The sequence below is a fragment of the Terrapene carolina genome, unplaced genomic scaffold (assembly GCF_002925995.2).
Source record: "Terrapene carolina triunguis isolate 2854851 unplaced genomic scaffold, T_m_triunguis-2.0 Scaffold85, whole genome shotgun sequence".
Taxonomy (NCBI): Eukaryota; Metazoa; Chordata; order Testudines; family Emydidae; genus Terrapene; species Terrapene triunguis.
Window position 1 is genome coordinate 61,886,381 of NW_020664436.1, and position 17,841 is coordinate 61,904,221.

General features: G+C 39.9%; 1 protein-coding gene across 1 annotated transcript in view; it reads left to right on the top strand.

The window, feature by feature from the left end:
• Window positions 1-17,841, top strand: part of MAN1A1 (mannosidase alpha class 1A member 1) — a 210,355-nt gene that overhangs the window by 156,376 nt on the left and 36,138 nt on the right. The window contains exons 6-7 of the mRNA XM_024205373.3: window positions 6,442-6,565; window positions 10,949-11,042. Of these exons, the coding sequence (XP_024061141.2) occupies window positions 6,442-6,565; window positions 10,949-11,042 (218 nt within the window). The remainder of the gene's footprint in view (window positions 1-6,441; window positions 6,566-10,948; window positions 11,043-17,841) is intronic.

The window sequence follows — 17,841 nt, forward strand, 5'->3', positions numbered from 1 at the left end:
CACACACACACACACACACACACACACACACACACACACACACACACTTGCATCTAAATTTACTGCTTAGTTGAGTACCTTATGCTTGAGTACCTTCTGCTAGCCCTCCATCTTCCAGGCACTACTAATGTCATCATATTAGCATAAGACAGAGAACCAGGTGAAAGGAGTATAAACCAATGCCCAATTGAGTGCAAATAGATCCACTACATGTGAACAATGAGGGAAGACTAGAAAGGGTTAACATGGAATATCAGGATAAACAGAATGGAGACAGTTATACAATTAACCCTAACCAAGAGTGCATATTGGCTACTTTGACTAGTAACCTCACAATTAACCAACATCAATAGGTGCAGTATTGCCAAGTCCAAGTGTTCAAAAGTCACACATCAAAACCCAAAAATCCTAAATTGCATAGCTCCAGGAGCAGCCCAACGACCATATTGTGACTCACTCATAATATGGTCAGTTGTTCACCCTTGCTCTGGAGAAGTGAGGTTCTTACCCACGAAAGCTTATGCTCCCAATACTTCTGTTAGTCTCAAAGGTGCCACAGGACCCTCTGTTGCTTATTACAGAGGTAGAGACAAGGCCTTGTTGACATGCAGAGGGAGGAAAGTGGCCTTACAGAGGCTGCTCTCCCTCACTCCACAGTGCCACCTATGATATGGGTAGCCTGCACAATGAGGTAAGGGAGGGCCTTATGTTACCTTGCTCCCCTGCACAGCAGTGTAAGAAAAGAGACTGTCTCACCCAATGTATGTATATATTAGATTTTATGTATAGGTAAACCAAGATACTCAAAAGTAAATAATCATTTTGAGTGCCCAATTTGAGACACTTCAAAGGAACCTGATTTTCAGAGCGTGCTCAGCACTTTTTGAAAACCATGTGCCTTTTTTAAGTGTCTAAAGTTGGGTACCCAAAATTACAAGAGGCTTTTGAAAATCCTGGTCAGGGCACCTATAAAACCCTCTTGGGGATCAAATGCCTACCATTCTTGCCTGTATCATAACTCCCCATGTTGGATTATAGTACTGTGGTTTGTTTCTGGTGATAAAAGAAGTTGGTCAGTTTTTTATTAAGTATTAAAGCAGTAAAATTTAACCTCAGTTCAGGGAAAATGGAGAATTATTCTTAAGAAAACATTTCTGAGGTGGTACTCTGTAATAGGGTATAAAATATCTGATATTTGAAGAGGACAAACCTACTACAGCCATCTCGTTGATTGTCTGTCAAGAGTCACATGACCTACAGAAGCATTGTGCTCAGCTAGAGAGCACGATTGGGACAAATTTCTTCACCGGTAGCTCATTTTTATGTGGGCATCTGTGTTGCTGAATGTTTAGAACATATTCTTTGTTTACTATTGATTCCTTTCATTTATTTAGTAAAAATGTTGAAAGCAATTATGTTTTATTTATCATATTGACTTACTTTATGCTATCTGGTTATGTGGCAGGTGTGACTTTTAAAGTATTTTACTTAATATGAAAGGTAGACATTGAACATATAAATAAAAACCTTTATTGGTACTGACCTTTTTTCACTGCTGCTAAGGAGGCTTCATTTAATAAAATATTGTTCTGAAAAAGTAGTTGTGTCAGATGATAACTAAACCTTAGAATTTTTACGCTGTATGAATACTGTTTATTAGAAGTGCCATGACTGGCCATTATGAACTGACTCACAAAGGTATCACTTATGGAAACTGGAGATGCCTGTCTGGATGTAACAATCAATTTAACCTAAATGGAATGTACCCATGGAGATTTTTTTTCTTTGGGTGGAGGCATAAGAGAAGATAACTAATAAAATTGATATGTATGTCATCTGTAATAGTGGCACTTCACATTCATAATGTATCATGTTAACTTTTGAAACTTATGCAGAGCATTATAATGAGCAATGTACTGTACCATCTGCCTAGCTGTAACTAAGTTAGTCATATAAGATGCACAGATTTAAAAACATATGTTGTAGAACTATGTGGGCACTTACCACACTGGGCTCCTAGTCCATACCTCAGGTTCCTAGGCGCTACAGTCATAGAAATAAATAATAATCACGGCCGGCTCTAGGCACCAGCAAAACAAGCTGGTGCTTGGGGCGGCACATTTTTAGGGGCGGCATGGCCGGCGCCAGAATGCCGCCCCTAAAAATGTGCCCCGGGCGCCCTAGCTCACCTCCACTGCTGCCGCTCGCACGCCACGGCGTGTAAAACAGCTGATTCGCGCGCCGCTGCTCCCCCTCCCTCCCAGGCTCTCAAACCTGGGAGGGAGGGGGAGATCCCGAGCGGCCGCGGCGCGCGAAACAGCTGATTTGCGTGCCTCTGCTCACCCTCCCTCCCAGGTTTGAGAGCCTGGGAGGGAGGGGGAGACTCTGAGTGGCCGCGCTGCGCGTGCCGCTTCTCCCCCTCCCTCCTAGGCTTGAGAGCCTGGGGGGAGGAGGCAGGGCTGGGGATTTGGGAAAGAGGCGGAGCTGAGACGGGGCCGGAGGTGGGGTAAGAAAAAAACGGGGGGGGGGGGGGGGGGGGGCAAAATTTTTTTTTGTTGGGGGGGGAAAAAATCCTAGAGCCGGCCCTGATGAATGTTATTTCAAGTGACCTTTCCAAAACAGAACCATTTTAAGTAAACTTAGTCTGAGATTTTAAAAACCTTTCTAATGATTTTTAGAAAGAGTAGGAGAAAAATGTGTGTCTCTTAGATGTGTCTCTACACATCCCCACAGTTCAGACTATAGGGGATATGAATTGTGTGTGGATGGTGTAGACACAAACCAAAGAATACTTAGTTTGCTTAAACGTAGTCCTCTTTAAACAGCATTAAGTTAATGTGGAGTAGGTATGTTACAGATACACAGGCGAGTCTCATCTTACGCTGGGGTTACGTTCCGCTGTCAGCGCATAAAGCGAAAATCGCGTATAGTCAAAATTACATTGAGTGTAATGGCAGGCGGAATCACCCGCACTACAGGTACAGTATTTAAATTGTTTTTTCTCTTTTTTTTCTTTTTTTTTGTTTGTTTTTTTGTTTTTGCCGACCGCGCAAAGCTGAATTTGTGCATGTTAAATGTGTGTAAAATGAGACTCGCCTGTAATGTCTGCAGCATCCAAACAGGGGAGTTACAGCACAGCACAGCACACTAGTGCTCCCTACAATTAACATCCCGTAGTCCGAACTGGGGCCATGTGGACAAGCCCTTAATTTCAGATCATTTGTTTTGAGATCAGTTTTACGGAGCAGCAGATCAGATCAACTATCATTCCATTTAATTAATCTGAGCAGTTTGTTTAAATGGAATTTTAAAAAATAGGATGAGAGTTTGAACCACAAAATACAGCTGATCAGAAAATAGTTTTCCCATCCCACAAGAATTTTTGAGATTTTGAAAAATTATCCCATCCCGAACCGAGTCAAAAAGTGAAAATCTGGAAAATTTTCCTTGAAATAAATCTTGAAAATAAAAAAAGTCATATTTGATTGAAATTTTCAACCTATTTTTACTACATAGTAACTTAAATTTTTAAGTGAAAGGGTTTTTTGAACAAAATAAAACTTCATTTAGAAAATATTAAAAAGAGACATTTCAACAATTTCAAAATATTTTTTGAATTTTTTTTGAAACTTTATCAAAAGCAACCCTTTCTCACAACATTTTTGGTTTCAACAAATTGGCATTTTCCATTGTTTTGTTGAAAAATTAACAACCCTTTCTTCCACAAATGACTGATCCATAACTAATAATGCATAATCAACTGCTTTTGACTTGTCAAATAATTCTGCAACATGTGGATTTTGCCAGTTGGAGCAGAGAGGTTTCTCTGGGATGCTCAATTATTTTTAATTAGAGCTTTGTGAAATTTCTGTAATGGAAACGCAATATCATACAAATCACTTATGACTAGTGCTACGACTTTGTCACGGAATCTGTGACTTCCAGAGACCTCCGTGACTTGAGCCCCCGTTCTTGGGAGCTGTAGGGTCCCCGCCACCCTGGGAGCTCCCGGCGGCCACGAGCAGCGAGGGGGCCCCGGAGCACAGAGCGGCGTGGCCAGTGGGGGTGCCCGAGATCTCCAAGCCAGAGCCACTGCAGGTGGCGGGGGTGCCCTGAGCTTGGAGCCACCAGTGGTGTGGAGACCCTGCAGCTCCGAGCCAAGCACCTCTGGGTGGTGTGGGGAGCCTGTAGCTCTCCATTTTGACATGCATATTTTAAGTAAAAATCACGGATAGGTCACGGGCTTCCATGAATTTTTCTTTATTGCCTGTGCAAACATAGGAGGCCTCAGCTGGGGTTCCCTTTCTTTAAGCCCTCACTCAAGGCCAGTTAGAGATATCTGCTTTCTTTTCTGGGTGGTGGGGACCAGATGCCCTGAAATCCCTCACTCCCCCTATGCCAAATCTTTTAGTGGAAGTTACAACTAGCTCCCGTACTATCTCTTCAGAAAGTGGCTACATGCACTGATCCCTATGCCTGTGATGTATTCTGGGATACATCTTTTTTCCCCTAGATGAAGTAAGGATAGATTGCAGTAGGACCAGTGTTGTACTGCTGAATACCAGGGACGGCAAGTTGCCCACTCCCCTGAATATCCTGATGGGACGGAGAGAATATGCCTGCTTTGTTGGCCCCATGAAGATGCCGTAGGAGGGGACAAGGTCAACTATCTGCAGCAGAGTGCTGCACAGATGCCAGCTGGCCAGTTTGCTGAAGATACTGAAGCTTGTTTGAATTTAGGGTGCACCACCTGCCAACGCAAACCTGCCATTTTGACCCGTGACATCTGTGAAAGCCAAAACCAGCAGGTTTCAGATAACACTATTTTTAATTACTTTGCATAGTTGCGAAAATCTATCTTTGCTTATTTTAAGAGACTTTTCTGATCAAATGTCTGGAAAGACAGAAGTGTACATTCAGTAGCTGTAGTTCCCTCCTTTCGTGAAGACAACAGTACAACTCCCTCAGGATCTTTAGAAGAAAAAATGCAATCTGAAGCCTGGCAGTTTGATATTTACTTTTAATGGAGTAGAAGTAGAGAACACCCATGCCCTATTAATGTCACATTGGACAAGGAGAATCTGCCACCCACCCTAAAACCTGTAATACTCCAGCCAGTACTAAAGAAACCTTCACTACATGCTAGAAACCTTGCAAATGAAGCTGATTGGAAATTTTTTGATGGAAAGTTTTTTTTTGTCAGAAATGTCTTTGTCACAATTGAAATCTGCCATAGGACCGTGACTATTTGCTGAAACTTCCAATAGAAATCTGCCTGGTTTCCCGTCACCACCTCTGCCTGACTCCTGAATGGCTGCCACAGTGCTGGAGCTGCCAAGGCTTCAGGCTCCTAGGGGGCATATTTTGTTTTAGAAACACTAAAATGTTCCCTCTGCAGGAATAGTTCAGTGTTACCTAAACAAAATATTGCAGAATTTCACTTCCATGAAAAATGTTGAGATTTTGGCTTTTTGTCCCAATTTGAGACAACTTTTTTTCTCCCCAGAAAAAAACCCTCAATTTTTTTTGTGGAAGTGGAATTCAGTTTACCAGTGAACACCACTTGCAAAATAGAGTCCAGTGTTTAATGTCCCCTATGTAAACCAATCGAGAAGCTAGTAAAAAAAAGTCTCCAGTGCCTCCTGTCAACTGTCAGTCAAGCTTCAGGTCAGAGCATAGTAAAGAGGCGGCATTTGTGTCTTTGGGTATGTCTATACTGCAGTTAAATACTCACAGCTGGCCCATGCCAGCTGACTTTGGCTCATGGAGCTCGGGATAAGGGGCTGTTTAGTTGCAGTGTGGACTTGCAGACTGCAGCCTGGGCTCTAGGACCTTGCAAGGTGGGAGGGTCCCAGAGCTCAGGCTCCAGTCTGTAAAGATTAAATTTTATTTCGTGAAGTGTCATTAGCTCTGAATTTAATTTTGAAAACAATCATGGTTAAAGAGTGCTATCATACTTGTAGTTAAGATCTACATTATTAGGTAGGATTTATGTTCTAAAGTCTTATGAAATCTATTATTGAGATTTTATAAATTTAATATTCAATACTTAAATTAGAGTAGAACCCAGAGAACTCAATCAGAATCAGGGTCCATTGTGCACAAACACATGAATCCCCAAAGAGCTTATAATTTAACTTTAGGAATGCATAGTAGTCATATAAACATACATACAGATCAATCTTTAAGTGATCAATCAATGGTGGTCTAATAAAGGTGGAGCAGAATTGAATTCAAACATTTAAAGTGACTATGGGGTAGTCTCATAAAACAGAAGGTGGCCTAGTAAGGGTGTTACTTGTACAAGTTTCATTGTGTTACCAATTAAAAGCTTTGAAGTTAATTCTCTTCTGGTAGCTACAGTGTACCTAATATACCGTATATTTTATTAGCACTTCTTTATAGATGCTAATGACCTTTTCTGCCTTTTCCCCCCTTTAGTGGGATTGGTCGAAACTGGCCCTGGGCTTCTGGAGGAAGCAGTATTCTGGCAGAATTTGGAACTCTGCATTTGGAGTTCATACATTTGAGCCATTTGTCTGGAAACCCAGTGTTTGCTGAAAAGGTTAGATTCTTTGGTAAAACTTTTATATTAAAAAATGAAAAATTGGAATTTCTGTAATTTTAAGTGTCACAGTAAGCAGGCGAATAGTTTCTGTGGGAATCCATATTAATGAACACAAAACACATGGCTGAATTGACAGAGATTCATTTTGTCATGGATATAAAAATTATAAAAGCACTTATCAGGCCACATAATATCTGGAAGTTTGGTTAAGTGGTAAATTCATGTAGATTAGGCATTTGGAACACAGCACCTATTTTAGTTGATGTAACTTGCTTGGTTAAGGTGAAAACCACAAATAAATTTTATATTCAGATAATATACTGTAAAAAGAACAAGGAGTACTTGTGGCACCTTAGAGACTAACAAATTTATTTGGGCATAAGCTTTCGTGGGCTAAAACCCACTTCATCGGATGCATGGAGTGGAAAATACAGTAGGAAGATATATATATACACACATAGAGAACATGAAAAAATAGGTGTTGCCATACCAACTCTAACAAGACTAATCAGTTAAGGTGGGCTATTATCAGCAGGAGAAAAAAATCTTTTGTAGTGATAATCAGGATGGCCCATTTCAAACAGTTGACAAGAAGGTGTGAGTAACAGTAGGGGAAAAATTAGCATGGAGCAATAGATTTTACTTTGTGTAATAATCCATCCACTCCAAGTCTTTATTCGAGCCTAATTTAATGGTGTCCAGTTTGCAAATTAATTCCAGTTCTGCCGTTTCTTGTTGGAGTCTGTTTTTGAAGTTTTTTTGTTGGAGAATTGCGACTTTTAGGTCTGTAATTGACTGACCAGGGAGGTTGAAGTGTTCTCCGACTGGTTTTTGAAGGACGATCCTGAAGGACAATCCCTCACTCTCACAGATCTTGGGAGGCAGGTCTGTCCTCGCTTACAGACAGACCTCCAACCTGAAGCAAATACTCACCAGCAACCACACACCACACAACAAAAACACTAACCCAGGAACCTACCCTTGCAACAAAGCCTGTGGCCAATTCTGTCCATATATCTATTCAAGGGACACCATCATAGGACCTAATCACATCAGCCACACCATCAGAGGCTCGTTCACCTGCACATCTACGAATGTGAGTTATGCCATCATGTGCCAGCAATGCCCCTCTGCCATGTACATTGGCCAAACCGGACATTCTCTACGCAAAAGAATAAATGGACACAAATCAGACGTCAAGAATTATAACATTCAAAAACCGGTCGGAGTACACTTCAACCTCCCTGGTCACTCAGTTACAGACCTAAAAGTTGCAATTCTCCAACAAAAAAACTTCAAAAACGGACTCCAACAAGAAACTGCAGAACTGGAATTAATTTGCAAACTGGACACCATTAAATTAGGCTTGAATAAAGACTCGGAGTGGATGGATTATTACACAAAGTAAAATCTATTACTCCATGCTAATTTTTCCCCTACTGTTACTCACACCTTCTTGTCAACTGTTTGAAATGGGCCATCCTGATTATCACTACAAACATTTTTTTTCCTCCTGCTGATAATAGCCCACCTTAATTGATTAGTCTTGTTAGAGTTGGTATGGCAACACCCATTTTTTCATGTTCTCTGTGTGTGTATATATATCTTCCTACTGTATTTTCCACTGCATAAATCCGATGAAGTGGGTTTTAGCCCACGAAAGCTTATGCCCAAATAAATTTGTTAGTCTCTAAGGTGCCACAAGTACTCCTCGTTCTTTTTTTATATATATATATATATATATAATATACTGTGTTCATGCAGAAGTACAAAGGACTGTGACCTTCTAGCGATCACTTTGATGCATTTTTTAAAAATACAGGGTGTCACTACTGTAAGTAAGGGATTTGGGAGTCTTTTCCATTTCATGTCCGTCTTTATAGAGTGTTCGTAACTTTTTGAGGAAAGTACTCTTTTTATGTGACATTTCTCATACTTGTTCACAGCCTAAAGGTGCGTTTTTTCCAAGTTTGGTAAAATTCTATGTGGCCATTTTTGACTTTTTTGAGCTTTAAAAAAATAACATTTTCACTACTTCAGAAATTGTTGTGGCTAGCCCTGTATTCACATTTAAATAACTACAAATGGATTATTTTAAAAACTTCAAATGTGGCTTGATGATTTTTTACATATTTGAAGAAACATCACATACAAATACATTTTTACACATTCTAAAAAAGACTATGGTACATACACAGTATGTTTTTTCTATTAAGTTTTTAACATATTGCACCAAAGTACAGTATTTCATTTACTGTTGTACAGATTTACATTGAATCAATGCAGATGTGTTTATTGGGATAGATACATATTTGAATAAATGTACTACAATAATTTTAATATTCCTATGTGTATGTACAATATAAAAATGTTTCCAGTGAATTGTTCCTTTAATCACAAGCATAAATACATTTTAATAAGAAAAATGTATATTCTTTCGAAATATATAATGTGCCTATCAAAAGACCTCTATGCATATGTGCAATTAAAAAAATCAAATCTGATATCAAGTAAGAAACTCCACAGAAAAAACAGAGTTTGTCTATTCAACATCTCCCTTAAAGGCCTTGTTAAAGAGATCTGCAGCATGCTCTGAAGGTCAATAGATTTGGTTCTGTTGGACTAAAGAGGGAGATGAAACGGTGGATATGGATCTTATACAGGTAGATTTATTGAATATGTATTCAAAGTTTTTTTTATTTTTGAAACAAAATTACTAAATACAAAAAAAGGCGTGCAAAGGGGTTAAAATTAAATTACTGGTTCCTAGGCAACTATAATTCAGCTTCATTTAACATATATACCACATCCACTTATATAAAATATTATTATGTACAAGAGAATAGAATTATAGATGTTGTAATCATATGTTTTTATTTCCTGACTTTTGTATAATTTAGATCTCAACAAGAACATTGCATTAATGTAGTTTACGTACTTTATTTTGTTTATTAATTAGAAATGTCAGACATATATACAGCAATATACATATTTAAAAATGACTTTTCTTTGTTAAATTATGACATCTTAATAAGAAATTCCAGAGGAAGCTGTAAACTTTGTTTAGCTCCAAAAGCAGTGGTCCAACCTTTTAATTGAGTATTAAGTACACCAAGCTTCATGGATTGGCTGAACAATGTATTGTTACCATTATGTACAGTGCAATATTAAAGCTCACACAATTGTTGTAACCTATGAAATGCATATGCAAAACAAGATTAATTAAGGACAGAGTTTGTTTTAAATAAATCTGAATTTCAAAGGCTTTTTCCCCAGACTCTCAAGAAGTGACATTTAAGATAACATATTTTAATTTTTAAACTAGTATTAAGAACAAAATAAAATCTAATGAAAGTGCACAAGTTGATAATCTTGGCAAATAAGCCAAAGATTTGAATAACCTTTAAATGGAACTACATTCTGTCTCCTAGAGGTAGGAACTCCAAATCAGACCTGGGGACATCTTGACAATGTTTTAGGGAGAAGCTTTCAGTGCTCCTGCCTTGCTGTTTCTGTTCTGTGGCTAAATCGTGATCGTCCTTCTTCAGTGCAGTTAATCTGGTGTCTTTCATTAAAATTCCATCAAAATACTACATGTGCTCTATTTACAATGAACCATGCTAGAAGGGCACTCAGACTTCAGCTAATGCAGAATATAGCTGCTGTCTTGTGGTCCTGCAATGAGCTCAATATCAGTGGAGTCCTGTGCCACTGCACTGTGGAGCTCACTCTAGGATAGAGACTTTACTCAGCAAAACTTGTTACAGACAGTCCATTACTTCAGTGCTCTATATACTGTTCAAACTTGAAGTTAATTCCTAGCTACAATCTAAATTACTGGTTTAAACGTGTAAAGCTCTTTATGATTCGGGTGACTGAGAAACTGCCTTTCTTCCTGTCATGCCACCATGGCAGAGTTTAGCTGGAGTGCCCAAATGCCAAAGATTTGAACATCTGGGGAGCTGGGTGGGAAAACATCCTCAGTGGAGGGCGCTTAGTTCTGTAACTCATTTCCACCATTTTGTCTCCCTCTTTAGTTGAACAGAGCCAAATCCGTTGACCTTCAGGGGCATACTGCAAATCTCTTTACCTTGTCCTTTTATGAGGGAGAAATTGAATGGAGCATCTCTATTTTTTTCTGTGGAGCGTTTTAGTTGATGACAAAGGATTAGATTTATGTTTATTTTTAAAAGAAATTGTCTATGCCTATGCATAGAGGTCTTTTGATAGGGACATTATATATGTTGAAAGAATAAATAGTTTTTTGAATTAAAAATGTATTTATGCATGTTGATAAAAAAGGATGCACTGATGCTACTTGTATTTAATGGGAATATAAGACTGGATCAAGTGCTCATTGTTTGGTTTTCTTTGTAACAGGTAACGAACATTCGTAAAGTTCTGAACCGGCTTGATAAACCAGAAGGTCTTTACCCTAATTACCTGAATCCCAGTAGCGGTCAATGGGGTCAACGTAAGTATGGCAGTTCTTCAGAACTGCCAGTTAACTATTTTTACATACCATCTCTAGGGAGAAATAAACTCTTGATTGTTTCTCTCACTCTTACCAATTGACAAACCTGAGTTATACTTGAGTTACTTATTTTTCTACCCACTTCATATATGTTAAAGTATATTTCTCTGACCTCTAGCATATTTGTTAGTAGAAAGCTTTTGAATGAGTCTAAGTGTGTGGTTGAAAAATGTCTTTTTTCATTGAAAAATTTAAAGTGCTCTGTTAAGGCTGCTGTTTAAAGAAATGCTATCAGTTTGTCTTGGATCAAAATTCGATGTTGGTATAAATTGGTTTAGTTTCACTGAAGTTAATGAAACTGTGCCAGTTTATATTAGCTGAGTATTTTCCTCTATATTTCTTCTGTGAGTGCTTCTCTACGTCCATTACACTGTAGGCGTATGTGTCTCATGCATTGGTTCCAGAGAGTTTTCCCTAGTGGTATCTGTAGGGGCCGTCCTACCCATACCCCAGTTCTGAATGGAGGGCACAGAGGAAGGAGCCACCCCACCCCTTCTTGAGTTTTTCTTACCTTCTGTAATCAGTAGTCGGAGCATTCTTTGTTCACAGCCTCGCTCCTTGAGAACAAACTTGTGGGAACTTTAGCTAACTTTTGCCTATTGCTACTGTGTTTCATCCATTGGACATTATTTTTCTTTCTGTATTTTCCTTTATATTTAAAATTATTCCCTTTAGTTCATTTTCTGAATTGGGCAGATCTCCAGGTCTCGCCTAGTACTGGGGAGCCTATGCCAAGGTCGCCGGCTTTCAAGCCTTGCTTTGGTTGTCAAAAGCAGATTCCTATCAGTGACCCTCATTCACACTGTCTTAAGTGCGTGGATGGGAGCCACATAAGAGACAGATGCTCGATATGCCAGGGCTTAAAGACCAGAATGAAAAAGCTGAGGGAAGAGCAGCTTTGATGTCTTCTTACAGAGGCTGCTCTTAGATCAGTGTCTGAACCCTCTTGGTTGTCAAAAGGAAGCTCAACAATTACTCCTCCTTGGAGTGCTCCCCCAGCTTTACCAGCAGATAAAAGCCACAAGAGATTCCCATCACTGGGACTGTCTTCTTTAAGGTCTACACAGCAGCTAGACACCCATGGCTGTCTGGTGCCAGCTGATTCAAGCTCACAGGGCTTGGACTGTGGGGCTGTTTCATTACTGTGTAGACTTCCAGGCTTGGGCTGGAGCACAGGATCTAGGGCCCTGCTCAGGATCAGCCCGAGACCGGAAGTCTACACAGTAATAAAACAGCCCCACAGCCCAACCCTCACAAGCCTGAGTCGGCTGGCACAGGCCAGCCACAGATGTCTAATTGAAGTGTAGACATACCCCTAACCCATTCAGAAGCATATGAAATCATCAATATCACGTTCTTTGAAGCCCAGGCCCCGGGACTGCTCTGCAGAAGGTCATGCTGGTACTGATGGTAGAGTGTGCCCTTTGGCTTGCCGCTCCCCTGTACTGGCTCACATGGATTCCCATAGACCTTTGCCGTTTACACCAGAATGCTCCCAGGGACCATTGAGACAGGCGACTACTTCAGTTACAACACTAGGTCAGTCATCATTGTCCTAGAGGCCTATATAGCAACAAGAGACCTACTATGCTGGTCAGTACCAGCATTGCCATTGATTCAGGGTGAAGACCCTATTCCAGCACCATTGCAGGTTCTGCACTCATAAGGTCTAGTACAGTCTGCTGTGGGCCCATCAACCTTAGGCCCTGTACTGGATTCATCAGCCTCTTCTATGTCCATCTCTAGACCTCTGGTACTGGCTCCATCTTGTCGCACAGTATCCAGAAGTGGGAAGCATTTCGTTCTTCCCCTTCTACTGTGTTCCTCGCATAGATTCATAGATTCCAAGGCCAGAAGGGACCACTGTGATCATCTAGCCTGACCTCCTGTATTAACACAAGTTATAGAACTTGCCAACATAATTCCTAGAGCATATTGTTTATAAAAACATAGTCGATTTAAAATCTGTCAGTGATGGAGAATCCACTGTGACCCCTGGTCTGCTAAGATCCTGAAACCGGTGCCCAGCCCCTTCAAGTCCCCTTCATTTGTCTAGATACACTCCCTCCCCTCCCCACCCCCCAAGTCCACTTGGCTGCGGGAACTCTGTTATTCTAGTTGCACCCTTCAGAGGCAATGTGGAAGTAAAGCAAGCATTTGTGGGACGTTTCTCTATTGACTTCTTCAGAGCAGCAACATGGTCTTCCATCAACACGTTTACTAGACAATATGCACTTCTTGCTTGCATCAAGAAAAGAAACAAATGTGGGGAAAATGGTTCTACAATTCCTCTTATGATGAGACTTCAAGGCCCATTGCATTTGATAACAGCTTGGGAGTCACCTAAAGCGTAAAAGACATATGCGAGCACTCGAAGAAGAAAGAATGGTTATTCGCCATCTTGTAACTATTGTTTTTCGAGATGTGTTGCATATGTCTGCTATATGCCAACCGTCTTTCCCAACACATCGGAGTCTACCATTGGCATGCCAGTCCAAAGGAACTAAAGGAGGGCTGGGGTGGCTCCATTCAGAGCACGAGGAGCCAGAGCATGAGCAGGGCTGCCCCTATGGGTACTGCTAAGAAAAATTCCCCAGCACTGGTGGTGCATGAGATGCACACAGACCTACAGTTTAATGGTCATATGCAACACATCTCAAAGAACAACAGTTATGGGAAGGTGGATAACATTTTTCTACAGATGAGTGTTTATTCTGCTGACATTAAATGATGCTGGCAGACAATTAAGGAAGTAAGCTAAACAGAATTATATTGCCTTCAATTCCATTGGAAACCTCATGAGGAAAAATCTAACAACTAACAATTAGTGGGGAATGAATATGTAGAACAGGGATCGGCATGGGTTGTTGAACTAGAAGGTGTTACTAGAATCCCTTTTTTATATTGTTACACTATTAAACAGTTGTGGTTTGGGAGTTTTTACATGACGGGACATTGGTTTGCTTTTACTGTAGCAATCCCGTCATCGAAATTCTTCTGAACAGTTGATTCAGCGCACCCACTGAAAAGAAACAAAATAGAAATTATTAAAATATTTGGGCCAAGATCCACAGAGGTACTTAGGTACCTATCTCATGCCCAAGCCCCAGCTGGATCTTCAAGCCAGCTGAAGATAGGCATTCCCCGGCCTGTCTCACCTGTGGGACCTGATCTGGTAGGCATGCTCTGAGCACAGCTATTGGATTGAGGCCCATTCAAAATCCAGCAGAATGAGGAAGAGGTAGTGGTGCTACCCTTATAATTTTTAACCCACTAGATAGAGCACTTACTGAGGATGTGGACACTCCCATTCAATTCCCCCCCCTCTGGCTGATGGGGAGAAGGGTTCAAATCCTTTCTAACGAGAGAGCCCTAACTATTGGATTTTGGGATATTCTAATGTGGGCCTCTCTCCATCTTAACCTGTTCCACTTTGGATAGATGCTGAAATAGTCATTGGGCCAGAGAGAGAGAGAGACTGAGAATGACTCTCTATCCTGGTGGTTAGAGACTCACCTGGAGGTGGGAGACCCAGGGTCCAGTCCCTCTGCTCCAATGACTCTTTAATTATTTATCTAAAGTGTAACAGCTTCCATTGGCTAGCCTTACGCAGCTACCCACCTAGCATGCTGGCTTTTGTAGATCCCATTTTTAGGTGCTTATCTCTCCTCATTCATCATATAGAGAGGCTGGGTGCCTAACCCAGGCTTTGTGGATTCTAGTGATTTTCAAGGTACCTAAAAATTAGGCATTGCAGCACCTAAGTTCCTCTGCGGAACCAGGCCTTAGAATATAAAAGAAAGTAATTGTTTTGGGAAAGTTGTTCTTTTTAAACATGTTTAGTAAAGTATTTTAGAGGGAATGACATAGTTTAGAAAGTTTCTTGCTGGTTTTAAATGCCAGTTTTTGAAGAAACTATTTAATATTGACTTCCTTATATTTGTTCGTGTTTTCTGCTTTTTAAATAAATGATCTACATGCACACTAGAGGACAAAAGAAAAGATGGATAGGAAACATCATTTAAGTCAGCATGAACACATAGGTTTTATTCTCTAGACACCCACTTACTTTTTCAGTCTAGCACAACACTAAGTTGGCATGATCTGGTAGTCTTTCATCCTTTCACTTTTTTTTTCTTTTTCTTTAAACAGAGGAACAGGTTGCTTATTCTGTCTTGTCCTGTCATTTTGACTATATCAGACAGCTCAGTTCATTTCAAAGCTTGCCAAGCATGCAGTCGGTTTAACAAGACACACAATGGGAGGGGACATAAGGAATCCTCACTGTTCTGTTTGCAGCCTGGGTATATTGGAGAGTTGTCCCCAAAGGCAAAGGAAGTGACTGTTTTATTGAATAATGGAATCCCAAGATTTGAGGACCTAAATGATACTCTTATATCTGTCTTTAATTTTTTTTAAAAAAGCCCTAAATGTAGGAATATCTCTCCATTTTAATGAATTTCCAGTCAATTGTTATGCCAGTTTGTAAATTCATAAGAGTTCTTGGAAGTCTTTTTACCACCAGGCTTTAGCCTGAACAAACTCAGTTTATAACATTCCTCTGACTCCATTTTGTACTTCTTTTTAACAACAGTGTTATAAAGCAGTAGTTTTCAACCTGTGGTCCACAGACTACACCTCTACCCCGATATAACACTATCCTTGGGAGCCAAAAAATCTTACCGCGTTATAGGTGAAACTGTGTTATATCGAACTTGCTTTGATCTGCCGGAGTGCGCAGCCCTGCCCCCCCAGAGCGCTGCTTTACCGCGTTATATCCGAATTCGTATTATATCGGGTCGCGTTATATCGGGGTAGAGGTGTATTTCTAAGATTTTCAAAGGAGTCTGCACATCAATTTGAAATTTTTTAGGGGTCCACAAATGAAAAAAGGTTGAAAACCACTGTTATAAAGCATAAGCACAGGTAACCACAACCTTTTGTAACTTCATACCCATATTGACTTAGCAAGGCTTTTTAAATCTTAGAGAGAGAGAGAGACATGTGCATGCAAAAAACATGCATACATCTATATATTTCTATGTATGTTTTAAGACAGTGGGCACTGTTGGCTAGGAAGGCCTTCTCCATGCCTGTGACCCTGTGCTTAGGCAATTATAGTTGCTTACTCCTCTGCCTGTCCCCCTTTATCGGCCACAGAAACTCTGTTTTATTAAGGTATGTCAGCTAGCAACTGCCCTGAATAGATCTTCAAACACAATTGCCCTTGACTAAAACAATAATAATATTTACTGCCATAGGTACAGAAAGAGAGGTCATAAAATGAATGAGAAATATGACTAAGCTAAAACCTCACTAGTCTGGCATTAAACTTACCTAATATTGCAATGCCTCATGTGGTAGGAAAGCCCTTACTCTCACCCAGTTTAAAAGCTGCCACTGTGTCTCTGTGATTTGTCCTTTTTTAAAAGTGAATCAAATTCTAATTCTGCTATTTAGGCTTTTGACCTTTCCTATGTTTATATAATAGTGCCTCAAAAACTTCTCTTTTGTATCAAATCAAATCCCTGGTACATGTCCGGGAGCTTGTAATTTATAAAGCCATCTTCTTTTACCAATGGCATGTAATTTGTATATGGAAATTAGCTTCTTGTCCATACAAACCACGAACACAAGTGTTGATGCAGGTCGATCCATGGCATGTTAAAAAAGCAACAAATAAAATAAAGTCTACATTTGTTTCCTCTGTTCCAATTCAATTGCTTTTTGTTTGCAAGCACGGATTTTTTACAATGGAAGAAAACAAGAACTAAAGTCATAAAAAGATGTTTTATTTGAGATTATTTTTCCAGTGCCTATTGATTGCAACAAAAAACTAATTGCCACAACATAGAAGTATTCAACTCACAAACATCAGCCAGGGAGAAAAAAAAAACAGGTTCTGAATGTTAGTGTTTCAATGCTGTAACTCTGAAGGACATTGTTGGTTCACTGCCATTGTTCTTGTAAATTCATTTAGTCCTTGTTATTTTGACAGTAACCTTACAGTGATTTGCTGCAGCATGCACCAATTGGATTTGTCTCCTGCAATAATGTATATAATAATAAGACTTATTATTGATGAGATTATGCTTGTGCTATTTAGTTTGCAAATGTCAGGGGTTTCTATGGTAATTTTATTTAGAAAACTGTAAAGGTCATTTAAATGCTGCTGTTCAGTGATCAGCCCTCCATCATAGGAAAACTGCTCTTGGTTTTTTTGAAGAAGCCTTTTTTCCTTTTGGATCATGAATGATAATTAAATGGTATATACTCTTCAAAAATTAAAAGATCTAATTTTTTTAAAATTCTGGTAATCGATAATTCAAAACTCTGCATAATCATAGTGCATTTGTTTGGGATGGGATAGTAGGAAACATTTTGGACACTGGAGATCACAGGCTAGTGGAGAAAAGACACACTGTCATGGTGAAGTTTTAATGGAAATACACGTAGATTCTACATTTGCATGACTTTCCAACCCCCAAGGTGAGCAAGAGGATGCATTTTGTGAATGGGGGGAGGGAATTTAGGAATTTTAAAAATTCCATTCAACTTCATAGAGAAGCAAGGATAGCCTTGCAGTCAAGGCCCAGGACTAGGAGTTAGGAGTCATTGGCTCTATATCTAGCTATGCCACAGACTTCCTGTTAACCCCCGTGTGCCTCAGTCCCCAAATCTGTGAAACTAGATGATTTTAATTGATTAGTATCAGTAAAGCACTTTGAAGTCCTCTTAT